Source organism: Euleptes europaea, chromosome 8 (genome assembly GCF_029931775.1).
Source record: "Euleptes europaea isolate rEulEur1 chromosome 8, rEulEur1.hap1, whole genome shotgun sequence".
Classification (NCBI taxonomy): Eukaryota; Metazoa; Chordata; class Lepidosauria; order Squamata; family Sphaerodactylidae; genus Euleptes; species Euleptes europaea.
In genome coordinates, this window is record NC_079319.1 from 15,574,133 (window position 1) to 15,598,233 (window position 24,101).

Sequence of the window (24,101 nt, forward strand, 5' to 3'; positions counted from 1 at the left end):
AACTTGATCCGTATCGGGGCAAATCTTGAAGTACAGAGGAGAACAGTTCCATGTGTACCAGTGCTCTGACTGCAGCACTGTTTTTCTTTCCCCATCAGGGTGATTTTAAAGAAAGCCTGCTAAAATACCCTGAATCAGAGTTTCTGTACAAATGCCATTATTAAAGCAGTCAGTTGTTTACTGTACCTCCCTTCCTGTCCCACTGATCACCTCTAGTCCGGTATATCTGCTGCCCCCATCTGTGCTACCATAATTGTAATGTTACATGTGCACACTTAGTGACACACATAAAACATGTTTCCAGCTTCATACAGAAAAGAATTCTCCAACACAGGCAGGAGAATGGCGAAAAAGAATTGGTATGTGTAGTGAATAGTATGCCCTGACCTGGATGGCCCAGGCTAGCCCGATCTCATCAGGTCTCGGAAGTTAAGCAGGGTTGGCTCTGGTACCTGGATGGGAGACCACCAAGGAATACCAGGGTCGCTATGCAGGGGAAGGCACTGGCAAATCACCTCTGTTCGTCTCTTGCCTTGAAAACCCTACTGGGTCGCCATAAGTCGGCTGTGACTTGAGGACACTTTACACACAGTGAATAATATGTTGGACTTGGACCAGGGGACCAAATTCACACAAAGTTCCCAGAAAGGCGTTCAAAGAGAGAAGCCAAGTTAGAGCCAGGGGTGCATTTTGTTTGTTTGTTTAGGCCTTTCAGGTAGGGCAGAATCTTTTTGTGTGTGTGTGTTCTTTTTGCTTTCATAAAAATAAATCACTTTGAATGCAGACTTTTTCTGAGTCTGAAGCACAAGACTGATTTCTATAACGTGCATTTGTCTAATACTGTGGTTTTAAATCCATACAGGGTTATGTGGAGCTGACGATATTTCCCACTGTGGCAAACCTGAATAGAATCAAGCTTAACAGTAAACAATGTAGGATATACAGAGTGAGAGTCAATGATCTGGAAGCAGCTTTTATTTATAATGACCCCACGCTTGAAGTTTGTCACAGTGAATCGAAACAGTAAGTATATGAATCTTTTTTGCTCGCATTTCAGAACTCGTCAAGACAAACGATAAACATTTCTTTAAATATATCAGGAGCAGGAAACTGTTATCCTGTTTCATTTAGAGGAAGACAGCCATTCATCTTTCTGCCTCCAATTTAGACCCTGGTTTTTAACGCATGGGTTAGTTTACAGGTTACAGATTAAAACTGCATTTGTTAACTTACTGTCAACTCAGAAATAGAGCTAGATTCGAGTCCAGTAGCACCTTAGAGACGAAGAAGATTTTTGGGGTATAAGCTTTTAAGAGTCAAAGCTACTCTGCTACTGGACTGGAATCTAGCTTTTTTTCTGCGGACCATCATGGCTACTCAAAAATAGTAATTTGTGAATAATAAGTACGTACAGAACTATTATGTTTGGTAATTGGGTCTCCACAAATACGCTTGAAAATATGCCATCCAAGCCAGAGGACGACGAAGGTATCTGACAAAGGGAGGTTTGACTCTTGAAAGCTTATAGCCTGAAAATCTCGTTGGTCTCTAAGGTGTTACTGGACTCCAATCTAGCTGTCCAAGCCAGAGGGTCACAAAGATTTATTAGGGTCAAAAGTAAACAAAAATATGGCAAACTGATATAAATCCAGATCTAGACTCCAACACAACCATTTATGTTCCATTTACAGAGGGCAAACATCAAGCATCTCATTCACCATACTGGTACTCTAAATACACTTATAGTGAGTCACATATTTTGAGCTGGACCAATCGACATGAGAAAAATAACAAAATTAAAAATGGTTTCTCCAAAATATTAGCCTCCCTTCTAAGGAGTCTACCTTTCATTACATAAATTGTGGGCCCGTTCCTGTCTGTGAATCCACTGGTATTTAGTATCTAACCACAAGTTCCCTCTAAACACCGACATTCAGAAAGAGCTGTCCCTTGGTGATAATCACAGGCAGAAAATTCCTGTATCAAATTTCCTGTAAAGTACTTTTAAATAAGTATCCCTGAAACTAACATTGAAGCTGAGATTTGTGTAAGTTTTTATTTCTGGTGCAGACTTATGTGCTGCAATGTATTTTATTTACTTCGTTTATATAATAATTATAAGATTTGAATATGACGTTGTTAGGACTAAGACACCCAATATAAGCTGCTTTATGGGTTGTTGATTTTCACTGGGCTGTGAGCCTAATTCTGGAAAGAATTAAGTGTACTGATAGACTGCATTTCCTGGAACTTTGTGGATTTGATAGTTTATGGGAATTGGCTGTAGCTCAGAGACTATAGTACAGTAGAACAAAACAGTAAACTTCCAGTAATTTTTAACCAAGCACTCCAGTTTTGTCAAAACAAACGCCAGCAGCTTCTGAGTGACCAAATTAAGCTTACGGAGCCTAGCATTTTGCAGTTCTACTGCTAATATCAGAGAAAAACGTACATAAGAAAAGCCATGCTGGATCAGACCAAGGCCCATCAAGTCCAGCAGTCTGTTCAGTGGCCAACCAGGTGCCTCTGTGTGTGTGTGTGTTAAGTGCCATCAAGTCGCTTCCGACTCATGGCGACCCTATGAATGAAAGTCCTCCAAAAAGTCCTATCTTTGACAGCCTTGCTCAGATCTTGCAAATTGAAGGCTGTGGCTTCCTTTATTGAGTCAATCCATCTCTTGTTGTGTCTTCCTCTTTTCCTGCTGCCCTCAACTTTTCCTAGCATGACTGTCTTTTCCAGTGACTCTTGTCGTCTCATGATGTGACCAAAATACGATAGCCGCAGTTGAGTCATTTTAGCTTCTAGGGTCAGTTCAGGCTTGATTTGATCCATAACCCACTGATCTATAACCCACCGTAACACTCTCCTCCAACAACACATTTCAAAGGAATCTATTTTCTTATCAGCTTTCTTCCCTGTCCAGCTTTCACACCCATACATAGTAATAGGGAATACGATCGCATGAATTAATCTAGTCTTGGTGGGCAGTGACACATCCTTACACTTCAAAATCTTTTCTAGCTCCTTCATGGCTGCCCTTCCCAGTCTCAATCTCCTTCTGATTTCTTGGCTGCGGTCTCCCTTTTGGTTGATGGTGGAGCCAAGGAATAGAAAGTCTTGAACAATTTCAATTTCCTCATTGTCAACCTTAAAGTTGTGTAATTCTCCTGTAGTCATTACTTTTGTTTTCTAGATGTTCAGTTGTAGTCCTGCTTTGGCCCTTTCTCTTTTAACTTTCAGCAGTAGTCGTTTCAAATCTTCACTATTTTCTGCCAATAATGTAGTGTCATCAGCATAACTCAAATTATTAATATTCCTCCCTCCAATTTTCACTCCACCTTCATCTAAATCTAATCCATCTTTCCTAATTTATATGTTCTGCATATAGATTGAAGAGATAGGGAGATAAAATACATCCTTTTCTGACACTTTTGCCAATTGGAAACCATTCCGTTTCTCCATATTCTGTTCTAACTGTGGCCTCTTGTCCAGAGTACAGGTTACGCGTCAAAACGATCAGATGTAGTGGCACACCCATTTCCTTTAAAACCAGCCATAGCTTTTCATGATCCACACAGTCAAAAGCTTTGCTGTAATCTATGAAACACAAGCTGATTTTCTTCTGAAATTCTCTCGTATGCTCCAGTAACTAGCTTATATTTGCAATATGATCTCTAGTGCCTTTTCCTTTTCTGAAACCAGCTTGAGCTAGGTGCCTCTAGGAAGCTCACAAACAAGACGCCTGCAGCAGCATTATCCTGGCTGTGTTCCACAGCACCTAATATAATAGGCATGCTATAACCCCTGGACTCGCTTTGCATAAATCAGCTTTTTGGGACATATTTAAAAACATCCATAATGAAATGTACCCATTCTGTGTTGGGTGGGGAATGGGAAGTGGACAGAAGGCTTTGAAATGAGATTATATCTGTTTTTGTGAAGCTTTAATGTTTTTATTGTGCAGTGCCAAACAATAACTTTCATAAAGCACATAGTATTACTAAAGATAATATGTAAATGCAGTATATCTTTTGCTTGAGGAAGAAGACAGGCTGCTGCATATTATGTTGGATTTTTTTTAACGGAACTAGTTCATAATCTAATAGGAATCAAAAGTATTCTCTGTTATTCATTACATTACCCTTTAAAAGAATGTTAGAGGTACGGTATGAAGCCATCCAACCAAGGAAATCAATTGACTGTGAAATCACCATCATTAAAGTGAAACAGGATGTAGAGGATTTCAGTGGTTTAATGAATGGGATTTGCTGTGGTTAGGTATTGAAGAGTTGATTCTTCGAATTTCCATCCACTTGTGGTCTGAAATGTAAGATTACAGCTGTTTGTGCACACACAACATATGTTGTAAGTCCAAATGGAAACTATCACGGTGATAATACAAGTGGTTTCAGTCATATAGGCAGTATGTAGCCATTCTGCAAATCATGATTTGGTCAGATGTGAGAAGAGAACTTATTCAGTGTATACCACAGTAAACACACTGGCTGCCAATTGGCTCCCGGACCCAATTCTACCTGTTGGTTCTTTAACGCCCACGGTGACTTCAAACCCGCACATCCCTCAGAGATTACATGTCTACCCTATAACTCAAGCTTGTAGTTATGTATGGCGGGCAGACTCTGCTTGGTGTGCGTAAGAGGCAGAAGCATTTGGGTCAAGGAGCTGAGCCTTTGCTGCAATTGTTCCATAGATTGGGGACAATTTCCCAGATGAATTCTGAAGCAGAACAATTCTGAAGCTTTTCCAAGGGGAGGCAGCACCTTCTTCTTTCAGAAGACATATGACTATTGAGTGCTTTTCTGGTTCTGTAGATTTCTTGCTTCCCCCCCCCCTTTTTTTTTTTTGCTGTCAAGTCACAGCTGACTTATGGCTACCCCACAGGGATTTCAAGGTAAAAGACATTCAGAAGTGGTTTGGCATTGCCTACCTCCATGTCATGACCCTGGTAATCCTTGGAGGTCTCCCCTCCAATATACTTGGCCCAAGGTCACCCAGCAAGTTTCCATGGCAGAGTGGGGATTCAAACCTGAGTTTCCCAAATCATAGTCCGACACCTTAACCACTAAACCATGCTAGCTCTCCTGTCGCTGTGTGAGTGTGTAAAGTGCCATCTAGTCACAGCTGACTTATGGCGACCCTTTGGGGGGTTTTCAAGGCAAGAGACTAAGGAGTGGTTTGCCATTGCCTTCCTTGGCGTAGCGACCCTGGACTTCCTTGGTGGTCTCCCATCCAAATAGGGGAGGGGCTGTGGCTCAATGGTAGAGCATCTGCTTGGCATGCAGAAGGTCCCAGGTTCAGTCCCCAACATCTCCAATTAAAGGGACTAGGCAAGTAGGTGATGTGAAAGACCTCTGCCTGAGACCCTGGAGAGCCGCTGCCGGTCTGAGTAGACAATGCTGACTTTAATGGACCAAGGGTCTGATTCAGTAGAAGGTAGCTTCATGTTCAGATACTAACCAGGGCTGACACTGCTTAGCTTCCGATATCTGACGCGATCAGGCTAGCCTGGGCCATCCAGGTCAGGGCCCTGTTGCTATAGAGTGCTCTGTTTTACTGCTTATTGTTTGAGGATATTTTTTTAACTGTGTTTTATGGTCTTCCTGGAAACCTCTCCACAATGTGGCGAGAACTTCATTTGAGAACTTTTCCTTCGACCCCAGCTTCAATTTGAGCTTGAAGAGACGGGTTTTCTCGTTGCAGGAGAAATCTCAACTACTTTTCCAACGCATATGCAGCCGCAGTCAGTGCTGTGGACCCAGATGCCGGAAATGGAGAACTGTGCATTAAGGTGCCGTCAGAGCTGTGGAAACAAGTTGACGGTAAATTGTACCAGAGATCATGTTGATTCTTAAAGTGAAGGCCCTATAGGTTGGCCCCCAGTGCAGAATCTTTTTTCTATGGGCAGTTTGTGCTTTGGCTGCAGATTGACGCCGAAATGCCTATGAAGAGTTACTGCATAGAAAATTGCATTTCAGCTGGGAGTAATAGGTTATCTTCAAGGATAATACGTTTATCTTCAAAGAGAATACGTTTTATTGCTGTTTGATGATATACACATCCACACGACATTGAAATACATTATAAGACCTCTGTGTGTGCCAGTTTAAATGGTGAAAATTCCATATTATGCAACAAGTGACAATGGGCCACACAATATAGAAGGTTATTATGTTACAGCATACCTTCTATGTATTTCTGGATGTGTTTTTTGAAATATGTATAAATGTATATATGACCATTGAAGAATGCCGCAAAGGCTGAAACGTGTTTGGGTATTTTATTGGTCATTTACATTGATTCTTCATCATCAACTATGTTGGAAATTTAGCAATTATTTTTATATTTTTAAGTCTGATTAGCCTGTATATTTAAGGCCCAGTGTTTTTAATTAGTGTACACTCCGTGGCTCAGAGTGGTAAGCTGTAGTACTGCAGTCCAAGCTTCTGCTCATGATCTGAGTTCGATCCTGACTGAAATTGGTTTCAGGTAGCCGGCTCAAGGTTGACTCAGCCTTCCATCCTTCCGAGGTCAGTAAAATGAGTACCCAGCTTGCTGGGGGTAAAGGGAAGATGACTGGGGAAGGCACTGGCAAACCACCCCGTAAACAAAGTCTGCCTAGGAAACGTCAGGATGTGACGTCACCCCATGGGTCAGGAATGACCCGGTGCTTGCACAGGGGACCTTTACCTTTACATTCCATAATACATTACAAATATAATTTATTATGGAGTGTACACTAATTAAAAACACTGGGCCTTAAATATACAGGCTAATCAGATATAAAAATAATTTCTAAATTTTGTATAATTTTCATCTCAACCTTCAGGCTTTTTGCCTTGTTTAGGTTGAGCTTCTTTCCCTTCCCTTTTTGTAAGTTTCATTATCTTCAAAGATCTAAACTTCACAAACAATTGTATTCCCCCCACCTCCCAGTTGTTAATACGGATGCTTTTTGCAAGGCTGAATATTAAAGGCAGTTAATTAGATTAACATGGCAAAACTCTTCCACTAAGTGAGTGAGCGAAAAGGGTGGACTGTAAATAAAGCAAGAGTATAAATAAATAAATAAGAGCTTCCGTGTGTGCTTGCTGTTTTATTGCTACAGAGTTAAAAGCCCTAAAAGTTCATATCAACTTTTCTCTGGACCAGCCAAAAGGAGGCCTTCATTTTGTGGTACCCAACGTGGAAGGCAGTTTGGCGGAAAGAGGGGCCCACGTCTTCTCCTGCGGATATCAAAATTCGACAAGGTCAGAGTTGTACAGTTTTGCCTTCACAGTACCTGGGTAATGTGACTCTCCTTAAAACCATGTTTTTGCTAATGACAAAGGGCTACGACAGTTTGAGAGTTAGTTCCGTTGTGCTCCTTGGCAATTTATAAGTATCTTTGTAACTCCTTGAGACATGATGTTGTCCATATATAGGTGTTGAAATGAACTTGTGTGCACTGTCCTGGGTGGAGATTGTACCTGTCTCATGTGTTGAGAAGAGCCAGCGTGGTGTAGTGGTTAAGAGCGGTGGTTTGGAGCTGTGGACACTGATCTGGAGAACTGGGTTTGATTCCCCACTCCTCCACATGAGTGGTGGATGCTCATCTCTCCCCACAACAGACATCTTCCTCTCCCCACAACAGACACCTTGGGAGGTAGGTGGGGCTGAGAGAGTTCTGAGGGAACTGTGACTAGCCCAAGGTCGCCCATCAGGCTTTCATGTGGAGGAGTGGGGAAACCAACCCGGTTCACCAGATTAGAGTCCGCTGCTCATGTGGAGGAGTGAGGAATCAAGCCCGGTTCTCCAGATTAGAGTCCTCCACTCTTAATCGCCACGCCACTCTGGCTCTCCACAATGTTTAGGACTATAGTCTTGAGTTGTGAAGATCATGGATGGTTGATTATGTTATTTTCTCTCTAGGTTTTGGTTTCCTTGTGTTGATTCGTATTCCGAACTGTGCACATGGAAACTGGAGTACACAGTTGATGCCACAATGGTGGCTGTCTCAAATGGAGATCTGGTGGAAACAGTATACACGCACGATATGAGAAAGAAGACCTTCCACTATATGCTGACGATACCGACTGCAGCCTCAAACATTTCTTTGGCTATAGGTCCATTTGAAATTCTCGTTGACCCGTACATGCATGAGGTAGTGCTTCTCTCTTGACTCAATGTGGTATCCTTTATATTGAATGGGATTTTTGGCGGTGTTATTGTGTGGAGTATGGTTGGGATTATACTGTTATTGCTGCTTTAGCCGTCTGAATCTTAAAGAGGCGACACTAAACTGTGCTACATTACATTGTTACTCGAAAATCCAGTTCCGTAGGTTCACTGTTCCTTTTGTAGGGTTATTGATTTGATTTTCTGTGTTGGTAAATTCTTACTCAATCACTTGAATGTCTGAAAGCCAGTAACAAAGTAAAAACGCCATTGAATATATGGGGCAGTACCTGCCTGCACTCAGTTGTATCGCCTGAGGCTACAATGTAACCAGACCTCTACTTCCTTTTCAGAAATCTGGAAAGGGGGCAATTGTCCTCCCAGGGAAAGGGAATGAAACGTTATGCTTAGAACTCATTAGGGCTGTATATGACATCAATGTCACTTGCTTGGGCTGGGCCATGTGTACCACAAAATTTAATGCCCGGTACCGGAGATACAAACTTTATGGAAGACACAGGCAAAGCCAATTAATGGTATTATTTTTTGCTTTATTTTTTACTTAAAATACAAACATGCTTGAAACAGTAACACTTGTACAGTATTTTCTTTTATTTAACATTCTTTGATAATTGATACCTCGGGACTGGGGGTGGCTGGCTGGCTTGCGGGCCAGATAAGAGTTCTCATGGGGCCGAATCCAGCCACCCAGGCCTTATGTTTGACACCCCTGGACTACAGCCTGGAAGACCTGGGTTCAAATGCCCACCCTGCCTTAAAGCTCAGCGAGTGACTTCGGGCCAATCATACACACTCAGCCTTGCCCACCTCATAAGAGTTGTCACGAAGACAAAATAAGACATGGGGAGAACCATGTATGTTGCACTGAGCAGTTTGGAGGAAGAGCAGGATGAAAATGTACAGCAGTCTAGGCAGAAAATCTACAGCAGTCTATTTTTTGAGTAGCTGTTGCGCGGCTCCCAGTCTTTGCAGTCCATTGAAAGTTTTATTGAAACGGATAGTTCCAAAGATAAGGTAACTGACAGAAAGCTGAAAGAAATATTGACATTCACACTCTATGATTCTGTCTGACAGTACCTTCTTTTAGAACTTCACCCCACCCTAGCCTGAAGCTCAGTGTAACTAGCTTGTTTGTTTTACTCTGTTATGGCAGGGTTTTGAATCACTCCATGTCTAATTATTCAAAGCAGTCTGCCAGTTCTCTGAATCTCACTGAATATCATCATGGGAAAACATTGAAACGAGAGGAAGAACTGGTTTTGTGGCATGAATGCTGAATCAGGGCAGATGATGCATTTTGTAATTCTGGATCCCCCTCTGCCTTTTAGGGAACATGTTTGACATTAATTAAAAACAAGTGGTGCTTTTAATTTTAGGAGGCTGTCTCGTGGTACCCAGCTAGGGTTTCTGCCGGCAACCCCCCCTCAAGCCCCCCCTCAGTAAGCATGTGGATAGGAATGAGCCTGTGGATATTGTGTATTTGGATTTCCAAAAAGCTTCTGACAAAGTCCCCCATCAAAACTACTAAGCAAACTTCATAGTCATGGGATAAGAGGACAAGTCCTCTTATGGATTGAAAGCTGGCTGAAAAATAGGAAGCAGAGAGTAGGAATCAATGGTCAGTTCTCACAATATGTGAGCAGTGGGGTGCCTCAGGGATCCGTGTTGGGACCGGTGCTTTTCAACCTGTTCATCAATGACCTGGAGTTGGGGTTAAACAATGAAGTAGCCAAGTTTGCAGATGACACCAAATTATTTAGGGTGGTTAAAACAAAATCAGACTGTGAAGAGCTCCAGAAGGATCTCTACATACTGGAAGAATGGGCATTAAAATGGCAAATGAGATTCAATGTGAGTAAGTGTAAAGTGATGCATATTGGGGCAAAACATCCCAACTTTACATATATACTGATGGGATCTGTGCTGGCAGCAACAGACCAAGAAAGGGATCTTGGGCGGGGGGGTAATGGATAGCTCAATGAAGATGTCAGCCCAGTGTGCGGCTGCTGTAAAAAAGGCAAATTCCATGGTGGCCATAATTAGACGAGGAATAGAGAATAAAACTGCTGATATCATACTGCCCTTGTACAAATCTATGGTGAGACCACACTTGGAATACTGTGTACAGTTCTGGTCACCACACCTAAGGATATTACAGAGCTTGAGAAGGTGCAGAAAAGAGCAACCAAAATGATTAGGGGACTAGAGCAACTGTCCTATGAAGAGCAGTTAAGACGCTTAGGGCTGTTTAGCTTGGAAAGAAGGCGGATAAGGGGAGACGTGATAGAGGTCTATCAAATTATGCATGGTTTGGAGAGAGGGGACAGGGAGAAGTTTTTCTCCCTCTCCCATAATACTAGAACACGGGGTCATCTGCTAAAGCTGGAGGGCGAGAGATTCAAAACATAAAAGGAAATATTTTTTCACACAACACATAGTTAAATTGTGGAACTCCCTGCCTCAGGATGTGGTGATGGCTGCCAGCTTGGAGGGCTTTAAGAGGGGAGTGGACATATTCATGGAGGAGAGGGGTATTCATGGCTGTTAGTTAGAATTGATACTAGTCATGCTGCATACCTATTCTCTCTAGTATCAGAGGAGCATGCATATTATTTTGGGTGCGGAGGGACACAGGCAGGATGGTGCTGCTGCAGTCGTCTTGTTTGTGGCTTCCTCGAGGCACCTGATTGGCCACTGTGTGAACAGACTGCTGGACTTGATGGGCCTTGGTCTGATCCAGCTGGGCCTTACTTATGTTCTTAACCCCAGCCACCACTTGGTAGGCCAGCGGGGGGAGGGGGGGAATAAAACGTTTGCTGTCACATCATTGACATGAGACCATTTCCAGGGTGAACATGGAAGTGATGTCATGACGTTCTAGGATTCAGTGGAAACTATACTTTTACCATAGAATTTCTGCTGAATCCTACAGTGGTATGATGATGCTTCCGAATTCCCCCCAGAAAGGCTATCAAGCAACAGCAAACCCCCGCCCCCATGTCTCCACAATCTAGTCTCCCTCTGGGTGCCAGCCAGTGGCTGGCAACCCTGTTCCCAGCTGTATGGCAGCCCCTTTCAGTGACTGTGAAATTAGAATCTAAACCGCTTCTCTTGCTATTTCCCTTAGAGATCATTTTATTACATTTTAATTACATTATTTGCATTCTCACCTTTCGTCCCAGCAGGGGACTTGAGGTAGATTACAAAAAAAGGGGGGTTTAGAAAGGATATGTTGGTGTGGCTTGAGGGAAAAGGGATTCCCAGTGTTATGTTATACAGTATGTTATGTGCATGGGCTTTCTACCCCCGGCCGAAACAAGTACTGGATTACCCTTTTTCCTCAATTTACTATTGAGCCCAACTTTCTCCGTTCCAAAAATTCCTTGAATGTTTTAACAACCATGCTTAGATATGTGATGGTAACGTATCTGAATATTTTTTTATTAAGCTACTCATATTTAGTTGTTTTATGTCTGGAATTAATTGCAACATCTAAAACTTTTGTTTAGGCCTTTACACGTTGTTATGTGGTCCGAGCCTTTGATCTTTTTTAGTATGCCTTTGAAGGCGACGGCGAAGTTTTGTTATAGTTAGGAAGGACAGTGAAATGTAGATTTGCCCTGAAAGTGAGTTCAAAACTGTCATGGTAGTATAAAGGGGTCCCCGCCTCCCCGCTGGAGAGCCAGCGTGGTGTAGTGGTTAAGAGCAGTGGCTTGGAGCAGTGGAGTCTGATCTGGAGAATTGGGTTTGATTCCCCACTCCTCCACATGAGCGGCGGAGGCTAATCTGGTGAACCGGTTTGGTTTCCCCACTCCTACACAAAGCCAGCTGGGTGACCTTGGGCTAGTCACAGGTCTCTCAGCTCCACCTACCTCACAGGGTGTCTGTTGTGGGGAGGGGAAGGGAAGATGATTATAAGCTGGTCTGAGTCTCCCTTAAGTGGTAGACAAAAAGGGCAAGAGTCCAGTAGCACCTTAAAGACTAACAAAAATATTTTCTGGTAGGGTATGAGCTTTCGTGAGCCACAGCTCACTTCTTCAGATTCCACTGTGAATTAAGTGGTAGAGAAAGTCGGCATATAAAAACCAACTCTTCTTCTTTTTCATTTACTATACATTTTATTATGTGTGTGTTGACTGTAAGAACCCATTTTAGTGTTTTTAATCTATATACATTGTACAGTTATAATAATTTTTAAAAGGGGGGTTGGACAAACCTGGGCACAGCCCAGTGAGATTTAAGATTTCCAATGTTAACATGCTGATGGATGTCGACTTACATAGACATTTTCCCCCTTTTCGTTGTAGGTGACTCACTTTTGTTTACCTCAGCTCCTCCCGCTGCTCAAACACACCACTTCCTATCTCCATGAAGTCTTTGAATTCTACGAAGAGATACTCACCTGCCGCTACCCGTACTCCTGCTTCAAAACGGTTTTTGTAGATGAGGCCTATGTTGAAGTAGCTGCTTATGCTTCTATGAGCATTTTTAGGTCAGTGCTTAGAATGTTTACGTCTAAAAACCAGCAGTTTAACAAATTATTGCTGAAAGTTGACTTCTGTAACCTCGCTTCCACTTGCTCTCTTCTTCATCCCCTGTGGATCGTATTCCTCTGGTGCTAAGCACTTACGTTCATGCAAGCATCGGCATCTTTCAGTGAGCCCAGAAGTGCATCGCACCAGAGGAACGTGCTCCCTAGAGGAAGACTGTCTCTGCAGTGGACAAAAAGGAACTTAAGCAGGAACGAGGTATAGAATCCGAGCCAATAAGGTGCAGCAGTAGCTGCCTAGAAAATTCCCAGTGCTTTTACAGATCACTTTCAAGGGACTTCATATGGCAGATAATTGGACCAGTATTACAGGTTGGGTCCTGTAGAAGAGTTCATAGGTGCAGTTGGTGGTGTGGATCTCTTCTCACCTTTTGTTTACCCCAGCTGTCTGCTCCCGGTGTGGTGTAGTTGTTAAGAGCGGTAGATTCTATCTGGAGAACCGGGTTTGATTCCCCCACTCCTCCACATGAGCAGCTGACTCTATTCCGATGAACTGGGTTGGTTTCCCCACTCCTCCACGTGAAGCCAGCTGGATTACCTTGGGCTACTCACAATTCTCTCAAAACTCTCTCAGCCCCACCTACCTCACAGGGTGTCTGTTGTTGGTAGGGGAAGGAGATTGTAAGCTGGTTTGAATCTCCTTACAAGGTAGAGAAAGTCGGCATATAAAAACCAACTCTTCTTTTTCGTTCATTGTTGGATGGTCCTGAACAAAACTCAGAATGGGCTGCAGTAAGGATGGTGCAATTGGATGGAATTGTGTCTTCCTGTGACCCAGGGGCAAGCTGCCAGCTGAAGATGGGGTGGATGTAGTTTCACCCAATTTCTTTGACATCCTGCATACCCCTGTGCCCTGCCACGTTTTCTTCACAAGGACCCAACCCATAACACTTGTCCGGTATTTTCATGACAACCCAGCTGGTCGGGGAAGGTGGGGAAAGCTCCGTACCACCAACTCCCCCTTGTAAGTTTTTCTGTGCAACCTGTTATCGCCAGTAAAAGAGCTTCCTTCTTTAAATGCAACCAGTTTTATAGGACTACAATCCTAAGGGGAATGGGTAAGCCTAAGGTCGGCCTCTCTCACCCAGAAACAATGCCCAGACCAACTTGGAACTCCGTGCAAGGTCAGAAGCAGCATGTAATGCAATGCAGAGATCTGCCGGGTGGATTTGGAGGGGAGGATGGAGGACCTGTGTTCACAGAACCTGACCCCATGCAAGGCACTCTGATTTGTACAGTCTTCTTTAATCTTGCTTTTCATAGAACACAAGGATAAAAAAGCACTTGGAAAAGTTAATTTGAGACCATTTATGAGCTACCAGTCTTTTTTTAAGTATATGCAATGCCTGCTTTTTCCCCCAGGAAAAAACAAACAAACTCTCAAAGAAGTTTCTGCACACAAAATAGATTGGTGCCATTTACACCATTCTGGAGCAAATTCTGTTTACAAATTTGAACCTTGTACTTCCGGAAGTTTAATTTTTCAAAAACATTACTGTATGTGAAGATTGAAAATTCCTAAAATGTTACTTTTGTGTTGATTGTTTAAACAGAAGGGTTGGTCTTTTTGTTTTATTCATCGTGGTAATTTGCGTGTCTGCTTGGAAGGCTTTAAGAGGGGAGTGGACATATTCATGGAGGAAAGGGGTATTCATGGCTATTAGTTAAAATGGATACTAGTCATGCTGCATACCTATTCTCTCTAGTGTCAGAGGAGTGTGCCTATTATATTGGGTGCTGTGGAACACAGGCAGGATGGTGCTGCTTCAGTCATCTTGTTTATGGCTTCCTAGAGGCACCTGGCTGGCCACTGTGTGATCAGACTGCTAGACTTGATGGGCCTTGGTCTGATCCAGTAGGGCCTTTCTTATGTTCTTATGTTCTTATGCTTGTGTTTTACAATTATTTAGCACAAACCTTTTGCACAGTGCAATGATAGTAGATGACACCCCCCTGACCAGGAGATGTTTGGCTCAAGCCCTCGCCCAGCAGTTTTTTGGCTGTTTCATATCTAGGATGTCTTGGTGAGTACAGAACATATAGAGCTGTATATGTAGTATTTTTGCTTATGGGTATGTGACAGGCCCGGCCAGTCAACACCAGAGGAGGCCGAGGGCGACAGCAGAGGAAGTTCTTCCTAGGGAAAAGCTGCCCAAGAGCAAGGGATTCCCCACAGGACCCACCCCAGAGGCCTATAGCCTGGGTGTGCTAGGCACTGATCAGCTGGGAGGGTTCTTCATTGCTGGGAGGGGAGGGGGTTCCTTGGGGCTGTGGAATGGGCAGGGAGAGAGGGAGAGAGGAGCTGCTGTATCCGGCATTTACTATGCTCTGTAAATCAAGAGAGGTGGAGGCCTTATTTCTTCTTCTGCTTTCAGGTCAGATGAGTGGGTACTAAAGGGAATCTCTGGCTATATTTATGGTCTTTGGATGAAGAAAACCTTTGGCGTAAATGAGTATCGGCACTGGATCAAGGAGGTAATGCATCCAGATAGATAGCTCTTTGCAAACATCACACACTAACTTTATTTATTTATTTGGATACGTTTACCCTGCTTTCCACCACTGAGCGTGAACTCAAAGCAGCTTATAGTATACAAACGCAGCAGGCTGTAAATTCGTATATAAATACAACAAATCTACCCAACGACAACAAACTGATCCACAGGGGAAGGAAAGGGGACAGAGCAGGTATAAAGCCATGCCCCTGTTGGCAACAGTTTCCCTCCAGGTGCCTTTAAGGTCCTGATAGATTGAAGTGAATGAAGTTAACGGTATTCCTTGCACATTCTAAAGAGAAGTTATTGCAGAAGATTAGCCAAAGTCTGAAAGCAAGCTGGCACCATTCTGGAGATATTTAATAAGGCTACAGCACAGTATGCAGACAGAGGTCTACCATAACAATTAAGCCGCTGTGAGTTATACCATTATCTAGTTATATTTTTAGGCAACTTGTCATACTGGATTGTCCACTACTCCTCAGGCTATGCGTGGTAATAATCCTCCACTCAAGTGCCCCGGTTTGCCAGGATGGGTACACTGCTCTTGCTTGCATTGAGAGAGAGAGAGATGTTTAAGCTTGCCTGGAGTATAATTAGTATTGGAGACTGTCACATGGTAGATTTCTTCAGACTACCACCGTCCTCACAGATTCCACTACAGTGTTGAGGAAGCCAGTCATCTGAATCTAACCAGTTCTTAAAAGAGCGTGCTTTGGTAGCTTGTGCAGTGGACTGAGTCTGAGTAGCATCTGAGTACTGCAACGGGATCATGCGATTCGTATGCTTAAATTTACTCATTACAATTCTTACATCACTGCCTCTGTGATGGAGAAATAATACTTGTTACCATACACTTTTTTTCAGCATGTATGTCAAGAGCCGGCATGAAAAAAAGTTTATATAGTTAGCACTTTACTTCTGGGCTCAAAACTATAAATAGGTTTGTCATACGTGTGTGTGTTTATTGTGCATGGCCTTTACAATCTAGACAATATTACAACAACTTAAAATATAAATGTAAAATCCCTTAAAAGTCATTAGATTAAAATACATCAATTCGGTTCCTTTCCTCCTTTAGTGGCTTTCTTTACCCTAATTTTCCTGGCCGCTAGGCCATAAAGTGCCATTTTTCGGGAAACAAAAGGGTCGATATCAGAAAGCAAGAAAATCAGTTTGTCAGCATCAGATAATGAGTGGAAAGTGGAAAGTATTTAAAAAGGTAAAGGTCCCCTGTGCAAGCACGGGGTCATTCCTGACCCATGGGGTGACGTCACATCCCAACGTTCACTAGGCAGACTTTGTTTACGGGGTGGTTTGCCAGTGCCTTCCCCAGTCATCTTCCCTTTACCCCCAGCAAGCTGGGTACTCATTTTACTGACCTCGGAAGGATGGAAGGCTGAGTCAACCTTGAGCCGGCTACCTGAAACCAACTTCCGTCGGGATCGAACTCAGGTCGTGAGCAGAGCTTGGACTGCAGTACTGCAGCTTACCACTCTGCGCCATGGGGCTCTTCAGGAAAGTATTTACCAGGAACTTATTCTGAGGTTCAATGTAAAGAGGGCAGGCCAGGATGTAATGGGGTAGATCTAAATAAATAAGTAGCATCCTCACTTACATACAAGCTTTCTAAGTGTGGAGCTTTTTTGTCCCTATGGAATAACATTTGAAGTGTCTTTAAGTGGCACAATCCAAACACCAATTCATTGCCGTGGCAAAACTGGGCTTCTTAAGGGAAGCTCTAAATCCTTCTATCCAGTGCATGATTTTTTTAATTAGTCCGGACCATCTGGTTCTTTTACTTGGTCAATAATAAGTGATGTGTTGTGCCATCAAAAAGGTTTTTAAAATTATCTTGGTTTAATTTTGTAGTCCTGCATCCCCCCATCTGCATTTTTTCCCTAAACAGCTTCATATGTTTTCAAGGGAATATTGTGCTATATTCTTCCTTCTCCCAGACAACATCTCTGTCCATCATTTCCAGCAGCCATTAAACCAGGTAAAAGGAAGTATTTCCTCACACAATGCATAGCTAAATTGTGTAACTCCCTGCCCCAGGATGTAGTGATGGCTGCCAACTTGGAAGGCTTGAAGAGGGGAGTGGACATGTTCATGGAGGGATAGGGCTATTCATAGCTACTAGTAAAAATGGATACTGGTCATGATGCATACCTATTCTCTCCAGGATCAGAGGAGCATGTTAGATGCTGCGGAACACAGGCAGGCAATGCTGCTGCAGTTGTCTTGTTTGTGGGCTTCCTGGAGGCACCTGATTTGGCCACTGTGTGAACAGACTGCTGGACTTGATGGGCCTCGGTCTGATCCAGCATGGCTTTTCTCATGTTCTTAACCGATTGTGTGACAGAAGGTGTGATTTCATTCCCTTTCCCCTCATCACTGCACCCCCACCCAGTCCACATGGTTCTTAATCCATACGGGTTCTGTGACCCCAGAAACAATCTTTTCAGGGGTCAGAAGGGTCTGGGGGAGAAGGAGGAGAGCATTATGGGAGGAATCCACACCCCTTCTGTTGAGGGTTCATTGGATACAAGTCCACGTCGCTGCATTGAATGAGAGAAACTCTCTTGAACACATGAAGCTGCCTCATACTTAATCAGACCCTTCCTTGGTCCATCCAAGTCAGTACTGTCTACTCCGACCTTCAGCAGCTCTCCAGGGTCTCAGGCAGAGGTCTTTCACATCACCTACTTGCCTGGTCCCTTTAACTGGAGATGCCAGGGATTGAATCTGGGACCTTTTGCATGCCAAGCAGATGCTCTACCACTGAGCCACAGCCCCTCTCTTGCTTTTGATGCTCGTATACCTTGATTTGGCTGATTGGCTGCTAACAAAGAATTTGCACACAGCTGGCCTGGCATTTGTGTAATCAAATACTAATTTACAGTGTTTATATCTTTTGTATGTTTCAGGAACTAGACAAGATAGTGGCATATGAACTGAAGACTGGCGGAGTCTTACTGCACCCAATATTTGGTGGAGGAAAAGAAAAAGACAAGTATGTTTAGCTGGGCAGTGAGTAGATTTAAGAGGAGCATTGATGGATGAGTAGTTAGTGAGTAAACATTCATTGAGCCAAAGGCCCAATTCACCTGCCTGAAGATCCCGTAAAGGATGTCCCCAGTAAACATTATCTTTGTTTGAACATGTAAAAATGGAACTGAGCATCAGTAACGTATCGTAAAAACTTTTCCAATGTGACGGAAACAGTTTTGCTGGTTAAGTAAAAAAAACTTGAACACCTGCATTGTACCATTTTTGCAACAGTAAATATCTTGTTAATTGCTGGTACACATCACCCCAGAGTGAAGTTTGCAGGTTTTAAATAGCACATTACCTGGTGATGAAACTTTGCTCCATGTGCGTGGAGGAAAGACTCCTGTACAGCTCATTAAGTGATGCTGAAAGGCTAACGGTGCGATCCTCTGCAGAGTGAATGGGCTTAGACTGGAGTAACTCTCCTATGGAGTGCACTGTAAGTCATTAGATCTTAAGCCCATCATATTTTGAGAGCCATACATACTAGACATTTATAATGCAAAATCAGTTAATATGGAATTTATTTATTTTATTCTTTTATACCCTGCCTTTCTCCCCAGTAGGCACCTGGAATGACTTTCGTTGTTCTCCTCTCCTCATTCACTTTATCCTCATAACAACCACCCTGTGAGGTATACTAGGCTATACTTTGCATACCCTGAGTAGGTAAAGATCCCTTACCTTGTTGCCCATGACCCTATTATGCAGCTTTTGTCACCCACATAGGGCAAACCACTTTACTATTGGATAGAGAAATGTTCCCCATATTTCTCTGGTGTGTCTGTCTAATTTTAAGTTCACGCTAGTGTGTGTCTCCAGTCTGAGGAAGTCAGCTCTGACTCACAAAAGAAGAAGAAGAGTTGGTTTTTATATGCCGACTTTCTCTGCCACTTAAGGGAGAATCAAACCGGCTTACAATCACCTTCCCCTCTCCTCCCCACAACAGACACCCTGGGAGGTAGGCGCGGTTGAGAGAGAGTGACTTGCCCAAGGTCACCCAGCTGGCTTTGTGCGTAGGAGTGGGGAAACAAATCCAGTTCACCAGATTAACGTCTGCCGCTCATGTGGAGGAGTGGGGAATCAAACCCGGTTCTCCAGATCAGACTCCACTGCTCCAAACCACCATTCTTAACCACTACACCACGCTGGCTCTCAAAGCTCACCCTGGAAGAAATGCTGTTAGTCTTTATGGTGCCGCCGGGCTTCTGTGGTAAAATCTGTGTCATATGCGCTCCTGGATGCCACCTGGCTGTCTTTTTTTGCCTTTATGTTGTTGTATCCACTGTAGAGCGTGGTGGGATTTTGTCATAAAACGCCAGGGTCCTGAAATGATCTTGATTTAATTTTCCAGCCCTTCATCACATCTGCATTTTTCTATCAAGCACCCTCACACTTTATCGTGGGAATACTACACCATGTTCCAGTGTAAGGCCCATCTGGTCATGCGGCTGATAGAAAACAGGATAAGCATGGAATTCATGTTACAAGTAAGTATTTGGATCACTGTATGAAATGGATTTTGGTTGCTTTAAAAGCAGAGGTTCCCAAACTGTGATCCAAGGAGCACTTGATGCTCCGCGAAACATCTAGTACTTTGGGAAGAGATTGGAAAGAGAAATACTGCTGTCATTTGGTTTAGTATACAGGTGCTAGGTGAAAATTAATGCTGCGTGATGAATTTCTCTCTTGAAAAGTGCTCCATGACTCAAAAAGTTTGGGAACCGTTGCCTTAAAGTAACCTTTAGGGTTATTTTCTTTCCATTAACTGTGACCTTTTAAAAATTCAGTTTAAGTGTTATAACCATAAAATGTGATGTAAAAACAAATAAGGAGTATGAGCAGACAGTGGGTTGATCCAGCAAGGGTTTTTTTCAGCCCTGCTCACTTTCTCACCTTACCACAGCCCCATCCCATGTGGGTTTTGTCCGTGTATTTATTCATTCATTCATTTTCGGTTTATATCCCGCCCTGTGTCCCCGGCCAAGCCGGGCTCAGGGCAGCAAACAACATCTGTACATAATACAATCAAATCAAAATGTACTTAGAGCAGTAGAATATAAAAGCCAGATTTAAAACCCAGTGTCCGTTAATTATAATTAAAAGATGCTGGTGTCATGATCCCCAGCTAAGCAATTTTTGGTGGTCCTCTTTTAGCAGCTGAAAAGCTGGCGGGATCCAGCCCTGTGAGTAAAACCAGTGTGTTCCCAGTTTGTGCAAATGACTGGTACTTATGAAAAACTGTTAATCTTAGTTAAGGAATTGTGAATCAACCAGGGGTTTATAGGTTCCCTCCCTGAGGCAGTTGCCCCATTGACCTAACCATGGTTGAGAGATATTAAGGTGCCATCATTAACCACGGAGAAGGGTAGCCAAGTTCCCTGCTTAGGCAGGGATTGTCAACCAGCTTCAAATCCCAATTATCCATGGTGAACATCAGTGTCAAGATCTCTCTTAACCATGGTTGAGGCAAGAGGGGAGGATGTTTGCTCCAGGGAGGACATGTCGGTGTGTGTGTGTGTGTGTGTGTCCCACAGCTCACTTCTATAGTCAAGAGAAAGAAGAGTTGGTTTTTATACCCCACTTTTCTCTACTTTAAGGAGTCTCAAAGCAGCTTACAATTGCCTTCCCCTTCCCATCCCCACAACAGACACCTTGTGAGGTAGGTGGGGCTGAGAGAGTTCTGAGAGAACTGTGACTAGCCCAAGGTCACCCAGCAGGCTTCATGTGGAGGAGTGGGGAATCAAACCTTGTTCTCCAGATTGTATTCCACCACTCTTAACCACTACACCACGCTGGCTCTCTTGACTCCTGCACTGGCCCAAACCATTAAAGATGTATTAGTTGCGTTTGTACTCTGCCTTTCCTTCGGATAACGCAGAGCAGGGGGCAGCATCCATGGACTTGCTAAGTGGTGGTCTTAGCCAGGCCTAAACTTTCATAGCTTCACTAATGTAAATGCAACCCTATGGGGCCCAGAAAACACAAACGCCTCTTTGCACGGTTAGCTGTTTGCATAATCGACCCATGCGGTTTGAGGCCAGTTAGAACCACACCCGGAAAACTAGGTTTCCTCTTGGATAGCAGGCCATGGAATCAGGCCATTGCTTACAAAAACAAGGGTACTCACCAGTGGCTTAAACAATTCAATCTGTTGCCTGTCTTGAGCTGTTCTTTCTCCCCACCCACTACAAAAAACAAACAAACAAAAAACAGTTCTAGCAAGCATACAACACAATTGTGTGCAGAGTTACTCCAGTCTAAGCCCATTTCAGAGGGTTTAGACAGAGTAACCCGGCACAGGACTGTACTGTAATCCCTTAGCAGTGTGCTTTACTAAATAAAGAAGGTGTTGGACGATGGGGTTATAAGTGCTTAGTCGTGATAGCTGAGTGGAACCTCCATGTACAAAGGCAGCATACCTCTGAATACAAGATGTTGGAGCGCACTGTGCTGTGAGCTCCCTGAGGTCTTTGGCTAGCTGCTGCCGGCAACAAATGTTTGACTACGCAGACCATGAACCGACCCGACAGCACACTTCTGAGCCAACGTGTTCTCTGATATATGCTCACTCCGAAAGTAGTTGATGGCCAGGTTTGTTCCCAAGAGGTGCAGCTTGAATTCTTTCTCTCCCTACCAGCAGCAGGACCACCTAGGATCCTGTCTGGCTTTGTTTTTAAAATGAACTCTGTTGCGTACCATGACCTGATTGCCTTTTAATATGTCTTAAAGATTTAAGATTGCTTAGCCTGCTTTGAGTACAGACCAACGCTCATTTTTCTTCGTAGGTTTTCAACAAACTGTTGAGTCTGGCCAGCACTGCCTCATCCCAGAAGTTTCAGTCTCATATGTGGAGTCAGATGCTGGTTTCCACATCTGGGTTTTTAAAATCCATCTCCAACGTCTCTGGCAAAGACATCCAGCCGTTAATAAAGCAATGGGTGTATCCTTTTCGTTCCAGCTCTGGGCCAGTTAACAGTGAAGATGAAAAGTAGCCGTCCCATGGCCCTGTTAATTGGGGGCACTGGAACATGTGAAGCAGCCTTGAAATGGCACAAAGAGTTCGTTAAAGTTTATAAATCTGTCTCAGTTGCTGTGGTCCAGGTTTCTTTTACGTAAGTTAGGTTCCTGTGAATCTTCCTTCAGAGGAGGCAGCAACAATCTGTAATGTTCTGCTCACCCTGAAAAACACTCAGTAACATAAGTTGAATTTAAACGTAAACTACATAAAATCATAAGAGTTGGAAGGGACCACCAGGGTCATCTAGTCCAACCCCCTGCACAATGCAGGAAATTCACAACTACCTCCCCCCAACACACACACCCAGTGACCCCTATTCCATGCCCAGAAGATGGCCAAGATGCCCTCTTTCTCATGATCTGCCTAAGGTCATAGAATCAGCATTGCTGACAGTTGGCCATCTAGCCTCTGTTACATAACTAGGAACCATGAGTCATATGGAAAATGCCACTGTTTGGTACATTGAACACATGAAGCTGCCTTATACTGAATCAGACCCTTGGTCCATCAAAGTCAGTATTGTCTACTCAGACCAGCAGCGGCTCTCCAGGGTCTCTGGTAGAGGTCTTTCACATCACCTACTTGCCTAGTCCCTTTAACTGGAGATGCCAGGGATTGAACCTGGGACCTTCTGCATGCCAAGCACATGCTCTACCACTGAGCCACAGTCCCTCCCCTGAATTCACATTCACGTTTTCAGATGTGCATGCTAAAACTTCATTTTGGTGCCAAAAAGTCTTGGGACACCTATAGATAAAATTTGCCTTTGTAACAGCAAGAGGTGATGTGAAACTGATTGGCACTTGTAAAAACTGCTTAGAAGTACCGACCTGTGTTTTGACAGTATTTCAGGTCAGCTTGATGTCCTCTGGTTAATAGTTAAGGAGTATCTTGGGCCTCCTCACATGAGCAAATTACACTGCGTTTGGTACTCCAACATGGCATTATCTGGAAGGGTAGAGTTTAGGCAGCTAAAAACAAAGCAAGTTGAAAGAAAAAACAGTCGAGAAACCAAATGAACAGAATAAAAAGAAGCACAGCTTTGAGGAAAAGAAATTTCAAAGTTATTAACTAAGCAGGTATAAACATGTAATCAGTTTAAAACTAGATCCGCTCAACTGAAAGATTTCAAAGATTAGGGTGATTTCACCAACCTTCTCAATGCAAGGAGTGATTAACTAAGAATTATCCTCATGAAACTGAGCTCCATGGTCCTGGTGCCACCACTGAGTAGGCCCTGATCCACGCAGCCACCTTCTAATGACATGGGATGATGGGGCAGATTATCTTCCCCATGTGATAGAAGATCCTTACTACCTTGATCCTTGATGACTCACGGCTGATGCTGTGAACCAATGCTATTGAAAAAGCATTGGGTGTGAGGTGAGGTGAAAGTTTACCTGTGGTAACACATTTATACAATGCTGGTCCTTGTGTAGCAAACAGTCTTACACAGCCCTGGGAGTTTACGGATTAGGGTTTACGACCACATGACATTATCGACTTCATCGGCCGCTTCATGTTAAACATTTGAAATGCAAATAAGTAAATTAAATCCAGAAACTTAGTGACCTTTTGTAACCATAAAGGCTGCTATTGATGTGTGGTATATTACGATCTCATTCATTCATACTACGCCAAATTATAAATCGAATAACATGAACAATCAGAAAATTCCGCCACACAAGCATGAGGTAAATACAGAGGTAAATATAGCTTGCTGTAGGCCCTCTCTATTCTGATTATACTAAGTTTTGGGACTTAAGTGGCTTCTGAACACAGTGGT

General features: G+C 43.4%; 1 protein-coding gene across 1 annotated transcript in view; it reads left to right on the forward strand.

The window, feature by feature from the left end:
- The window catches only part of TAF2 (TATA-box binding protein associated factor 2), a 72,003-nt gene that overhangs the window by 6,052 nt on the left and 41,850 nt on the right, over nucleotides 1-24,101 (forward strand). The window contains exons 3-12 of the mRNA XM_056854490.1: nucleotides 863-1,023; nucleotides 5,722-5,840; nucleotides 7,127-7,268; nucleotides 7,930-8,161; nucleotides 12,504-12,688; nucleotides 14,656-14,769; nucleotides 15,121-15,220; nucleotides 18,171-18,256; nucleotides 19,649-19,784; nucleotides 22,083-22,237. Of these exons, the coding sequence (XP_056710468.1) occupies nucleotides 863-1,023; nucleotides 5,722-5,840; nucleotides 7,127-7,268; nucleotides 7,930-8,161; nucleotides 12,504-12,688; nucleotides 14,656-14,769; nucleotides 15,121-15,220; nucleotides 18,171-18,256; nucleotides 19,649-19,784; nucleotides 22,083-22,237 (1,430 nt within the window). The remainder of the gene's footprint in view (nucleotides 1-862; nucleotides 1,024-5,721; nucleotides 5,841-7,126; nucleotides 7,269-7,929; nucleotides 8,162-12,503; nucleotides 12,689-14,655; nucleotides 14,770-15,120; nucleotides 15,221-18,170; nucleotides 18,257-19,648; nucleotides 19,785-22,082; nucleotides 22,238-24,101) is intronic.